General features: G+C 41.8%; 1 protein-coding gene across 1 annotated transcript; it reads left to right on the top strand.

Annotated features, from left to right (window-relative positions):
• The first annotated feature begins 1219 nt into the window (after nucleotides 1-1219).
• Nucleotides 1220-13306, top strand: LOC131348408 (immunoglobulin lambda-1 light chain-like). The gene is made up of 6 exons (XM_058383310.1): nucleotides 1220-1371; nucleotides 1464-1608; nucleotides 8704-8828; nucleotides 8921-9240; nucleotides 12375-12408; nucleotides 12850-13306. The coding sequence occupies exons 1-6, from the start codon at nucleotides 1290-1292 to the stop codon at nucleotides 13170-13172; spliced, it is 1029 nt and encodes a 342-aa protein (XP_058239293.1). The 5' UTR covers nucleotides 1220-1289; the 3' UTR covers nucleotides 13173-13306.
• Nucleotides 13307-14096: the final 790 nt, after the last annotated feature.

Here is a 14096-nt window from a genome sequence, read left to right on the forward strand (position 1 = left end):
ACATTACGGACAACAGCAACAACAGGTCCAGCTCGGTCCAGCTTCTTGTCAGCTCACCTCAACTCTTGTCCAATCCCATTGTTGTACAATCAAAAAAAATTAAGAGAAAAAAATAATTTTTCCTCCCCAGTTTTCTCTCTGTTTTTTCTTATTGCTTACGCTCGTATCAATCACATCTTTTTTTAGGCACACCTGTCCTCTCCCTTCTTTTTACCCTAAAAAACCCCTTTCGAAGTAAAAGTCCTTGAATACCTCTACACAGACAGAGGGTCTTTTGTTTACAGCCCAGTTAAGATCCTGGGATTGATTTTTTTCAGGTTGTGGCCTCATTCTGTCATAAAAGTATACTGTTCTTCCAATTTGCTAAATTGGTCAATGACTTTAGAGTCAAATTAGCTGATGGTCAAGACGTCTGAAATGGATGTAAAGTTAGAGAAATTTTTACATTCCTAGAGGGAAATTTACCAACTGGTCAGTGAGATATTCTACCATCAGATCTCCATAGAGATGACCTTCTGATCTCTCTGTCAGAAATTCCAGACTCTACACTGTCCATTTATTCCACTGATTTTGTAAATTGTTTCAAATTTACCGCAGTGCATATTTTTTTTTATATCTTTTATAGAAACAAAGTGTTCTCAGATGTTGTTCTCAGGAAACAGTAACACCTCAGGAGATTTGAACAGTATAAAGCTGAGTAGATGTTAAGATACTGAGATATTACATATAACTAAATGTCTGATGGTTGGAGTCAGTTACAGTAATTCATTATAATCTGGAGTCAGATATTCATGTAATAAAGGACATCCAGAACATCATTCATCCTTCCCCCAGTCCAGATAATACACTGAACTGTATGGTCCTGTCAGTCTCTATAGTTTAACACTGACTCATCGTACATCATGGACAGAGAAACACACTCAGGAAACACCTGCTGCTCCTCATGCTGACATCTTAGATTTATGTAAATGATGAACTTCTTCTCTGAAATGCAGAGGAACACGTTCTGCATGTTACTGACTTATTTCATCTACAGAAACTGTGTCATTGTAACAATCACTTTGAGATCAGCTCATGAATAAAGAGTCTTTATAAGAAGAGGGTGTGTGTCAGAGTGTTGATGGAGTGTTAATAATAACAGTGAGGTGAGTGTTCAGTATGTAGTACACCACTGTGGAGAGCGTCAGCTGTGGTGTGTGATGTTGAGCATCTCCTCCCTCTGCCCCTCCTCCTGTCTCTCTTATAGCACGTCCCTGCAGTCTCTCCTTTATCTGCTCATCACGCCGCTCATGTCTTCACTCAGCACCAGAGTCCCATCACACATGGACACCATGCTGCCAGCGCTCTGCTCTCTCTTCACTGCTCTCTCATGTAAGATTTCACAACTCTGGAGCTCATCAGCATTCAGCCTCCATCTAATGTGAGCATGAAGCCATGTAACATGTGTGCTGTTTTTATTCCAGGTGTCAGTGGTGTGACTGTGGTGACGCAGAAGCCTCCTGTTCTCACACTGACTCCAGGACAGACGGCCACCATGGACTGTAATCTGGGGACTGTCACTGGTAGTGCTGCACGCTGGTACAAACAGGTTCCTGGAGGAGTTCCTCAGTATGTGTTAAGGAACTATCATGGCTGGAGCTCTCCTGAATATGGATCTGGTTTCACGTCTCCTAAATTCACATCAACCCATTCGTCTAACTCAGATTATAAACTGATAATCAGTAATGTGGAGGTGGGAGACTCAGCAGTGTATTACTGTCACACATGGGACAGCTCTGCTAGTGAGGCCGTATCACAGTGATATACACCATGACAAAAACCTCCTCACTGCTCACACTCACTTCTGCTTTCACACAACACCAGAAACAACAAAAAACTGAACTTCAAATCACTGGAACTGAAGTGGAAACTCACTCGATGTTTACTGAAGACACTTTGAATTCTTCTCACTAGAAAATCACAGATATGGTACGACCTTTTATTCCTCTTTTATGTAAACAGACACTGATGGTTTATGATTCTATCATGTTCTCAGTTCAGTTCTTTGGCTGTAATGATCTCAGTGTGATCAGGTGATCTACATATGAGAGCATTACTAATGATTTCCTCTGATGTTTGTGATTAGTGACACTGCCTGACAGATACCTGATGTGGACATAAACTGGCAGAAAGTAAATCCATGAGATGTTTAAAGGAACTTAAAGTTATCTTCTGTATATCAGAACAAGAGACATTTGCAAAATCCTATTGGATGGAGTTTTCTGATTTTTGCCTTCTGATATCTAACATTCGTCTTTAAAGCAGAAAAGGACTTACTGATCACTGTCCAGTTTAATGTGATAAAGAGTAAGAATTAAAATTACTTTTCTATTAGAGATTCAGAGTTTTAGAAAATCTGAAAAGAGCAAATGCTAAGAGTGTCAGGTTCTGATCACACAAATGTGGAACCTGCTGAAGGTTTAGTGACTCTGACTTGTACAAATGTAGATATTTTTTAAAAGAAAGTATTTAAATGAAAACCTGCACACAGCTGCAGCAATTAAGTATTTAAGGAAATTTAAACCAAATTGTAATCAAATATTTATATCAAGTGTACATGAATGATGTGAAACATGTCACTGAGTCACTGATCGATGTCCAGTCAGTTTTAACAAAAAGACTTAATTCATGTTAAAAGCGACCAGTTCACTTAAATGTAAACTGAGCAATAAATCTGGAATAACATTGTAACACAGAACTGAGTCATTTCTTCTGCTGAATTTTAATGAGGAGCAGTGATCCCAGTGAGCAGGGAAAATTTTCCCTACGTGTCCGGTTAGAATGGAGGCACTGATGACTGCCTCGGTATGTTGGTGCACATTTTTTTGTGTTGACACTGGGATTTCATTCACCAGACAAGAGCTCATGAATATCAGGGCTACAATCCCTACTGATTTATTTCCCACCTTCATCAACACATGCGTGAATTTAGTGGACATTTAAGTCAAAGGTGCGCTTGACTGTGCACATGGACATGATTATAGGACTTAATGACTACAGACCACTTGTTTGAGCACCTCATGCTGCCGCACAACAAATCTATCACAGATCCTCTCCTAGAGCCCCTGCAGTTTGCCAAGAGAGCCAGTAGGTCTATAGATGACACAATTAACATCCAACTCCTGGACTCCTCAGGAACCTATGCTAGGATCCTGTTTGTGGATATCAGCTCTGTTTCCAATACTGTCATTCCAAGCTCTGCTACAAGACAAGCTCTTCCAGCTGTCTGTTCCTGATTCCACCTGTAGGTGATTCACAGACTTCCTGGCTGACAAGAAGCAGCATGTGAACCTGGGAAAACATGTCTCTGACTCATGAACCATCAATACTGGTTTCCCACAAAGCTGTGTTCTTTCTCCTCTACTGTTCTCCATGTTGCACTTCTACACCTCCATTACTGAATCCACACTCACCTCCATCAAAACTTGGTACACTGCTGCTACTACCAAGGATAGTCCAGAGTGACATTCACTCTCAGGACCTGTACACTTGGACCCTGAAGTGAGCAGTAATGATTATGGCCAGTGGCAGCTGGTGTTAATATTTATTTATTTATTTATTTATTTATTTATTTATTAGTTTTTTTGTTTTTTTTTGGGGGGGGGCAAACAAACTTAATGTCAAACTGTTAGTTATACAGGACTGTAAATAACCATTAATCAGGTGATTATATATCATTACTGCTAAGATAAAATATTGGAAATATTAAAGCATGCAATAAATGTACTATGAATCAGTATTTTAGATCAGTGTGGTTTTATTATCAGTAATTGACAGGGAGAGCAGGTGAGGACCCAAATGCATAACACAGTCAAAGTTCAAGTTTAGAGAGTTTAATAGGCCGCATAGCTCAAAAATAACAGTACAGTTCAGAGTACGAGGAGACAGAATATGAAGGGTAAAACAGTTAGTCAGAAATCCTGCAAAGTTCATATGGCAGAGGAGAACCTACACAGGATGAAAGAGGCAGTCAAATAATAATCCAACAGGAAACAAAACTGGACAGTTAACTGTAATTCCAACCAATGTAATCCAAACTGTCAATAACAGAAATCCAACATGAGAAATACAACAGAGGAAATACGACAGTCAATAACCAAATCTTACAGGGGTAATCAAACAGAGAATAATCATAAAGTGAAGGGAACTAGCAAACAGGCTTGGACAAGCTTGAGTCTGGAGACATAGAAAATCGCATGGATGCGAAGGGTCCGGGGAAGCTTGACTCGGACGTATACTAGATTGAGAACTTTTGAGGTCGGGAATAGACTGAAAAAGTGATGAGCGAGCTTCTGACAGGCGATTTTCAGCAGCAGATCATGAGTGGACAACCAAACTCGTTGGCCAATGCGGTAGGGGGGTGCCGGGTTGCGCTTATAGTTGGCCCATCGAGCAAAGCTTTGGGATGAGCAGAAAAGCACTAAAAGCAGAGCAGATTAGCACTCCTCCAGACCCATCAACACAGTTTAACCAGAGCAAGGGCAGAGGGAACCGAGGCTTCCACTTCTTGGTCAGAGAACAGAGGTGGATGGGAAAAGGGAGAGGCCCGTGGCAGCAAAAGGAAGAGAGTTGAGTTTGGATGACCAGGATGCAGGGTCTTCAGAGCAAAGGATTTGGAGCCTGGTCTACAACTCTTGGGGAATCAATCTGTCTGGCCATTGGTTTGTGGGTGGAAGCCAGGAGAAAGGTTGATGGAGGTACCCAGGAGATGACAGAGCTCTTTCCAGAACTTCAAAGTGAACTGTGGGCCCTGGTCTGACACAATATTGGGAGGCAACATGTATAAGTGTAGGAAGGAAGACGTAGTAGTAGGATCTAGGCAGTCTCCTTGGCCGAAGGTAGTTCAGCCAAGGGCAACAAATGGACCATTTTTGTGAAGCGGTCAACCACTGGACATCGTGCTTGAGCATAGGCCACCAGAAATGCTGCTGGAGGTTTGATAAGGTGCGGGAAACCCCAGGATGACAGAAGAAGTGACTGCTGTGGCACCACTGGATACCAGTGAGACCTAAGATGGTCGAGGACAAACAATCTGTTCTCTGGACAACTGCTTGGAACCGGTACCCCAGATATTGCCTGCTGCACTCTCCTCTTGATCCCCAGGCAGAGGGCATGGATGGTCACCGATGAAGGGAGGATGTGATCAGGAGCCGGATCATTCTCATTGGGGGTGAATTGCTGTGATAGGGCATTTCAGCTTCCCATATTTCAAGCGGGGGCGGAATGAGCGGGTGACGTTGAAATGCCCGATGAACAGTCCCCAATGAGCCTGGTGAGGATTGAATCACTTGGACGTCTGAAGGTATTCTAGGTTTTTGTGGCCTGTCTATACAACGAAAGGCTGCCCTGCACCCTCTAGCCAGTGGCACCATTCATCCAGGGCCAGTTTCACCACCAGGAGCTCCCGTTTACTGATATACTTCTGTTCTGCTGGGGAGAGGCAGTGAGCAAAGAAGACACAAGGATGAAGGCTATTATCCTTAGGAGCCTGCTGGGACAGGACAGCCCCCACACCATGGTGTGACGCATGCACCTCCACCACAAACTGGCAGACGGGTCAGGATAGGAGCCGTTGTGAAGAGCCTCTTAAGTCAGGCAATGGCTTGCTCAGAGTCTGGGGTCCACAAAAAGGGGTGAAGCAAGGAAGTAAGTCAGTGCAGGGGTGCCGTGATGGTGCTGTAACCTCAACTTTCACATACAGACAGTTCAGGAGCAAGCGCCAGAGCACCAACCAAACATGGTGGACATGCTCCTCCAGGGAGCGGGAGAAGATGAGGGTGTCATCCAAGTAAACAAAGACAAACCATTTGAGGTAGTCTCAAAGGATATTATTGAACAGGGCTTATAACACAGCTGGGACATTTGTAAGCCCAAATGGCATGACCAGATACTCATAATGCCCTGTTGGGGTGTTAAAGGCAGTCTTCCATTCATCCCCCTCCCGGATGCACACCAGATGAGGAGCTCGAAGGCGGTGGACATGAGAGGTAATCGGTAGTTGATGCACGGATGCAGGGACCCATCCTTCTTCCCTACAAAGAAGGACCCAGCCCTGGCAGGTGAGGAAGACAGACGAATGATCCTGGCAGCACAGAACTCTTGGATGCATTGGGTCATGGCATCTTTTTCAGGTCCCCTCAGCTGGTAAAGACGACCACGAAGAGGAGTGGTGCCAGGCAGGAGGTCTATGGCACAGTTGTATGGGTGATGAGGGGGTAAGGAGGAGGCTCTGGCTTTGCTGAATGCCATCCAAAGGTCAAGATAGGCAGAGGGTACCGAGGTAAGTTCAGGGCGCATGACCTGACATTATTGAAGTAATAAAGGTAATCATTGACCCCCCCCACACACACACTGGAAAGTTGCCTAATCACAGGCCTTCTATCTTCCTGGCTTGCCAATTTCTCAATGACATTCTGGTTAAGGTCAGTCAGCTTAGTCACCAGTCTCTTTCCCACTGACAGCATGGCCAATGCATTCAGTAAGAAGTGCTGGAAAAGGACAGATTGTAAGCTCAACCGCTATCATTTGACTGCTGCTGAATTTGCAAATTTAATTCCTTATTTCAAGGTGGAAGATACACACAGAAACACACACACCTATTAGGCATAACATTATGGTCCCCCTTTTGCTGCCAAAACAGCCCTGACCCATCGAGGCATGGACTCCACTAGATCCCTGATGGTGTGCTGTGGTATCTGGCACCAAGATGTTAGCAGCAGATTCTTTGACTTAAATGATTCTTACAGGACTTAAAGGACTTACAGGACTTAAAGGATACTTTTGATAAACACTGACCACTGCAGACCAGGAACACCCCAACCAAGAGCTGCAGTTTTGGAGATCCTCTGATCCAGTCATCTAGTCATCACAATTTGGCCCTTACAAATCCTTACACTTGCCCACACATCAAACAAAAGTGTGACACTTTGAGATAAAGTGTTCACTTGCTGCCTAATATATCCCACCCACTAATCAGATTATAAACTGAGAAGCAGTAATGTGGAGGTTGGAGACTCAGCAGTCTATTATTGTAAGACACTTGACAGCTCTGCTCAAGAGTTCATATCACAGTGATGTACACCATGACAAAAACCTCCTCACTTCTGCATCATTGGAACTGAATTGGAAACTTACTTGATGTTCACTAAAGACACTTAAAAAATTCTTCACATTTAAAGATTACAGATACGGTACAACCTTCTATTCCATTTTCTCCACAATATTTCTGTCATTGTGTAGGAGAAAATTTGAAAGCAACACTTGAACAAAAGTATGCTGGCACTTAAATTTTTGCTCACTTTAAATCCTGGGGAACATCCCACAAGAGCTGCAGTTTTGGAGATGCTCTGATCCAGTGGTCTAGCCATCACAATTTGGCCCTTGTAAAACTCGCTCAAATTCTTACGCTTGTCCATTTTTCCTGCTTCTAACACGTCAACTTTGAGACAAAATGTTCACTTGCTGCCAAATATATCCCACCCACTAACAGGTGCCATGATGAGGAGATAATCAATGTTATTCACATAATATAATAATGTTATGCCTGATCAGTGTATAACAAACAGCATTCATCCTTCCCCCAGTCCAGATAATTCACTAAACTGTAACGTCGCGGGTGCCTGCTTAGGCAAATCCTCGGTTACTGGCATGCCTCTTTATAGTGCTCAACCCAGCGCAGGAAATTAGGGCCCCTGTGCACGCTGCTATATAAACCTCAGGTTTTTCTCAATCAGCGTCCGGACATAGAGTCTGTGCCAGGTATCGGAGGCAATAGGTTCCGAGAGGTAATTTGGTAGTAGAGTTACTCTCCTGAAAGGCCTTTGCTTAAGAGAATATTTAGAAAGTCATTTACTGCCAATGCAGGCTGAGAATCAGCCCATTACCATTTTGTGTTTAATAAGTCAGACCCTGACTCTGTGAGGGAATTGCTCAAGCTGCCAAAACTTGGTCGTGACAAGCAGGGCTCTCTCCCTTGCCTTGTGGCATCTGTGTGTGCTCTGACACAATCCTAACCCACTTTTAATGCACTCATCTCCATCTAGTTCACACGGCTCAATTACGTAGCAGTTAGCTTGTCTGGAAATGTAGCGCGGCGTTGAACCAGCTTCAGACAGTTTGCAGGGTTTGTATTTCTTTTTGCCTATTTCTGCCCACTATTTCGCCCGGCTCCCTGATTAAATCTTCTACCTGCTTTTATCCATCTGGATAACGGGTATAGCTCGGTGCTCACCGCCTCCTTTAGTACCGAGCTCTCCTTCCCCCGTAACATAAACTGTATGGTCCTGTCAGTCTCTATAGTTTAACACTGACTCATCGTACATCATGGACAGAGAAACACACTCAGGAAACACCTGCTGCTCCTCATGCTGACATCTTAGATTTGTAAATCTGATATGTAAATGAAGAAAGTCTTTTCTGAAATGTAGAGGAACACATTCTGCATTTTATAAAGAAAAATTGAATGATTGTAACAATCACTTTGAGATCAGCTCATGAATAAAGAGTCTTTATAAGAAGAGGGTGTGTGTCAGAGTGTTGATGGAGTGTTAATAATAACAGTGAGGTGAGTGTTCAGTATGTAGTACACCACTGTGGAGAGCGTCAGCTGTGGTGTGTGATGTTGAGCGTTTCCTCCCTCTGCCCCTCCTCCTGTCTCTCTTATAGCACGTCCCTGCAGTCTCTCCTTTATCTGCTCATCACACCGCTCATCTCTTCACTCAGCACCAGAGTCCCATCACACACGGACACCATGCTGCCAGCGCTCTGCTCTCTCTTCACTGTTCTCTCATGTAAGATTTCACAACTCTGGAGCTCATCAGCATTCAGCCTCCATCTAATGTGAGCATGAAGCCATGTAACATGTGTGCTGTTTTTATTCCAGGTGTCAGTGGTGTGACTGTGGTGACGCAGAAGCCTCCTGTTCTCACACTGACTCCAGGACAGACGGCCACCATGGACTGCAATCTGGGGACTGTCACTGATTATTCTGCACGCTGGTACAAACAGGTTCCTGGAGGAGTTCCTCAGTATGTGTTAAAGAACCATCAAGGCTCTCCTTCATATGGATCTGGTTTCTCGTCTCCTAAATTCACATCAACACGTTCATCTAACTCAGATTATAAACTCATAATCAGTAATGTGGAGGTGGGAGACTCAGCAGTGTATTACTGTAGCACATGGGATGACTCTGCTAAAGAGCACGTATCACAGTGATATACACCATGACAAAAACCTCCTCACTGCTCACACTCACTTCTGCTTTCACACAACACCAGAAACAACAAAAACCTGAACTTCAAATCACTGGAACTGAAGTATACTTGATGTACAATGAAGATACTTTCAATTCTTCACACTAGAAAATCACAAATATAGTATGACCTTTTATTCCACTTTTATGTAAACAGACACAGATGGTTTATGATTCTATCATGTTCTCAGTTCAGTTCTTTGGCTGTAATGATCTCAGTGTGATCAGGTGATCTACATATGAGAGCATTACTAATGATTTCCTCTGATGTTTGTGATTAGTGACACTGCCTGACAGATACCTGATGTGGACATAAACTGGCAGAAGTAAATCCATGAGATGTTTAAAGGAACTTATAGTTATCTTCTGTATATCAGAACAAGAGATATTTGCAATATCTGGATTCCAGGACACACTGCTTCACTGTGATCTCCACTGAAAACACTTGAACACTGGGTCATAAGGCTTTCTCCACAATCGTTAGAAAGAAGCAGTGGAAACATGTGGCAGTAATTTGGAACTGGACTGGTCTAAACAGTGCCATCATGAATGTGGATCAGAGAGACCCTCAGAATTATTTGGTTATTTTAATTTAAACTTAAATTCATTATCAGAACATAACTTCATTGCTTATTTCATGGTACAAAATACACACACACACACACACACAAAAACATATATCCGCATATCTGCTCCACTGGTCTGATCAACTTCTATCTTCATGATCATCTGTATCACACCTTCTTGAACTCCTCTCCCAGACAGAGGGTCTTGTGTTTGCAGCTCAGTTAGGACCCTGGGATTGATTTATCCAGGTTGTGTCCTCATCTTGTCATAAAAGTATGGTGTTCTTCTAATTTGTTAAACTGGTCAAAGACTGCAGAGTGAATTCAACTGATGCTTAAAGCATCTAAAATAGTTGTAAACTTTAAGTTTCAGAAATTTGGACATTCCTAGAGGGAAATGTACCAACTGGTCAGTGAGATATTCTAACATCAGATCTCCATAGAGACGACCATCTGATCTCTCTGTCAGAAATTCCCGATTCCACACTGTCCATTCATTCCACTGATTTTGTAAATTTTTTTTGTCAATTTCTTTATATATTTTATAGAAACAAAGTGTTCTCAGGTGTTCCTTTCAGGAAACAGTAATGCCTCTAGAGATTTGAACAGTATAAAGCTGAGTAGATGTTAAGATACTGAGATATTACATATAACTAAATGTCTGATGGTTGGAGTCAGTTACAGTAATTCAGTATAATCTGGAGTCAGATATTCATGTAATAAAGGACATCCAGAACATCATTCATCCTTCCCCCAGTCCAGATAATACACTGAACTGTATGGTCCTGTCAGTCTCTATAGTTTAACACTGACTCATCGTACATCATGGACAGAGAAACACACTCAGGAAACACCTGCTGCTCCTCATGCTGACATCTTAGATTTATGTAAATGATGAACTTCTTCTCTGAAATGCAGAGGAACACGTTCTTCATGTTACTGACTTATTTCATCTACAGAAACTGTGTCATTGTGATCACTTTGAGATCAGCTCATGAATAAAGAGTCTTTATAAGAAGAGGGTGTGTGTCAGAGTGTTGATGGAGTGTTAATAATAACAGTGAGGTGAGTGTTCAGTATGTAGTACACCACTGTGGAGAGCGTCAGCTGTGGTGTGTGATGTTGTACAGCAGTGTATTACTGTAACACATGGGACAACTCTGCTAAAGAGCACGTATCACAGTGATATACACCATGACAAAAACCTCCTCACTGCTCACACTCACTTCTGCTTTCACACAACACCAGAAACAACAAAAACCTGAACTTCAAATCACTGGAACTGAAGTGGAAACTCACCTGATGTTCACTGAAGACACATTGAATTGTTTAGAGTTGTAGATCAAAGATATGGTATGACCTTTTATTGCGTTTATTCAACACTATTACTGTGCTTGTGTAATAGACATTACATTACAGCAACAGGTAAACAAATTTATTCTAACCCATACATTTTTGCTCACTTGATTAACTTATAGAATCAAATGAAGATGTCACAATTCAACATTTTGTCCATCAATCTACACGTCATAACCCAAAATCAAAAACAAAGACACACTTCTTAAATTTTTTTCAAGTTCTTGCTTTCTCCTTGATGAATAGTGAAACATTGTATGCAGTCTGGAGCAAGTTTTCTTTAAGGACCTCTCTGTATTTGTCTGCATTCATTCTCTTTCCTGGTCCTTGTCTCTGAGAAACACTCCCATAGCATGATGCTGCCACCACCATGCTTCATCATAGGAATAGTTCTAGCCAGGTGATGATCATGACCTAGGTTTATTTGGCATGGTGCTTGGGAGTTCAGCCTAGAGTTCAGTTTATGTTTCATCAGATCAGAGAATGTTGTTTATCATGTTTTCTGAGCCCATTAAGTGTCTGTCATATGACTTTAACTCAGGAGTGTTTACTGTCTAGCTACATAACCCTACAGGCCTGATAGATGAAGTATTTCTGAGATGGTTTTACCTCCAGCGGGTTCTGCTCTAACTGTGGAGCAGTATATTACTGTGAGACATGGGACAGCTCTGCTAATGAGCATGTATCACAGTGATATACACCATGACAAAAACCTCCTCACTGCTGACTCCTCACACTCACTTCTGCTTTCACACAACACCAGAAACAACAAAAACCTAGAAGAGGACTTCTAAAGCTTCAATAAGCATGGTCACTGGGGTTTTATTCACCTCGCTGACCAAGGCCCTTTTAGCTTGGTTACTGAGTTGGGCAAGACAGCCAGCTGGAAGAACAGTCCTGGTAGATCCAAACTTCTTCGAGGAGGTGTCCCAGTAAAGACGTGACAGTGAGCTCTAATCCTCCTAACAGGACGTGTGAACAGGACAGCGTATAACAGAGACGTGTGATTCACTGCCACTGGAACGGGATCTTAAAGGAGTGTGTGCTGATGGTAGACAGTAGAAGAGAGAGCTGAAGTCTGGAGGACGTTTCAGTTCTTCTGCTTTCACTTCTGTATCTGAGGAGCTTTTTGTATGGGTGAAGACACTGAATGAATCACTGTGGTATTCGGCCAAGGAACAAAGCTGATCGTCAGCGGTAAGTAAAACTTCTCCCCTCTTTTTTCCTACACTAGACTTCTACACTGCTTCAGATTCACACTTTTATTTCTTTTTCCAGTTTGAGAAATTTATTCTGACATGTTTCATACATGTTTTATTCTTTGTGTTCCAGTCAGTTTTTAATATTTTGTATATTTAACATGAGACAGAGAAATGTTTGTTTTCTTGATTTGTTAATAGTTTGAAATTTATTTATATTATTAAATGTTGATTCCGATCTTTCATATGGAATCTCTCACAACACGAAGTATAAATCCGTTCTAGTGCTTCATTTTGTTCCTGATGTTCTGCCACACAGACAGATTTATGACTTCATTCTGAATGGAAGCATTTCTTTAAAAATGTCTTAGATTCCTGTCTGCACATTAGATTTGTGTTGTTTTGTGTAATGAATATCTCCCGCTGTGTGTGGAATCAGATGCTGCTCTCCCGGTTCCTGTTCTGACCGTTCTCCCTCCGTCCAGTGAAGAGCTGAAGTCTAATAAAGCCACTCTAGTGTGTTTGGCCAGTGACATGTCTGTCGGTTTTGCTGATGTCCGCTGGCTCGTGAACGGGAACTCGGTCACCAGTGGAGTCATCACCGGCTCTGTACAGCAGCAAGACAATAAGAAATTCACACTGAGCAGCTACTTGACCATCGACAGCTCCGAGTGGGACAACAGCAAAGTCATAACATGTGAAGTGTCTGCTGGAGGAAAAGCCGCATCAGTGAAGATTAACAAGTCTGAATGCAGTGAATGAACCTGATTATTGCTTTATACATATATCAATCTTTCAGCAAAAGTTTATAGATGTTATAGATGAATCTGTAGAAAGAAAGGATCTAAACTCCTGCATGTAATCAAATTAGAAGCTTAATAAAAGTGCAATCCTGAAAAAAGAGAACTGTGTCTGTATGTCCTTCATGCTGATAGTGGAGGAACTTTTAGAAAGTTTGTCAGCACAAAAACTTTGGAGCGTAAACAGTAACATGGTGGTGGAACATTTTAAACTTTACCTCAGAATGTTCGAAATTTTATTTTCGACGATTTTATTTCTGATCACTTAACTACATCTAGTGGTACGTTTATATAACACACACACACACACACACACAGACACACACATGTCATGGATGGAACACTCAGGAAACACCTGCTGGTCTGCAGTGTGTAATTTTAGCTCTATGTAAATGAAGAGCTTCTTTGTGGAAATGAAATGTGTTCAATCAAATGAGGTTAATAATTCAAACAAATCTGAAAGAAGTGAATACACAGTATTAGTCATATTATTTTATAAACAGTTGAAATGGTAAGCCATTACTTTGTGATGATAGATAGATAGATAGATAGATAGATAGATAGATAGATAGATAGATAGATAGATAGATAGATAGATAGATAGATAAGACAAGACTCTAAATCTAAAAAAATGGATATAACTATCCAGTAGTAGCAGGTGATTAGCTACTGAAGTTAAATAGCTAGCTTTGTTTGCTACCTTGGGTGTGTCTCAATCAATTCCCTCGCTCCCTATGGAGCTACTGTGGAAATAATAACATATTAGAACGAGCTCATTAACATTAACCTGTGAATTGTTTTAAATTCACCTCAGTGCATATTTCTTTATATCTTTTATAGAAACAAAGTGTTCTCAGATGTTCTTCTCAGGAAACAGTAATGCCTT

This window comes from Hemibagrus wyckioides, linkage group LG28 (genome assembly GCF_019097595.1).
Source record: "Hemibagrus wyckioides isolate EC202008001 linkage group LG28, SWU_Hwy_1.0, whole genome shotgun sequence".
Lineage (NCBI taxonomy): Eukaryota > Metazoa > Chordata > Actinopteri > Siluriformes > Bagridae > Hemibagrus > Hemibagrus wyckioides.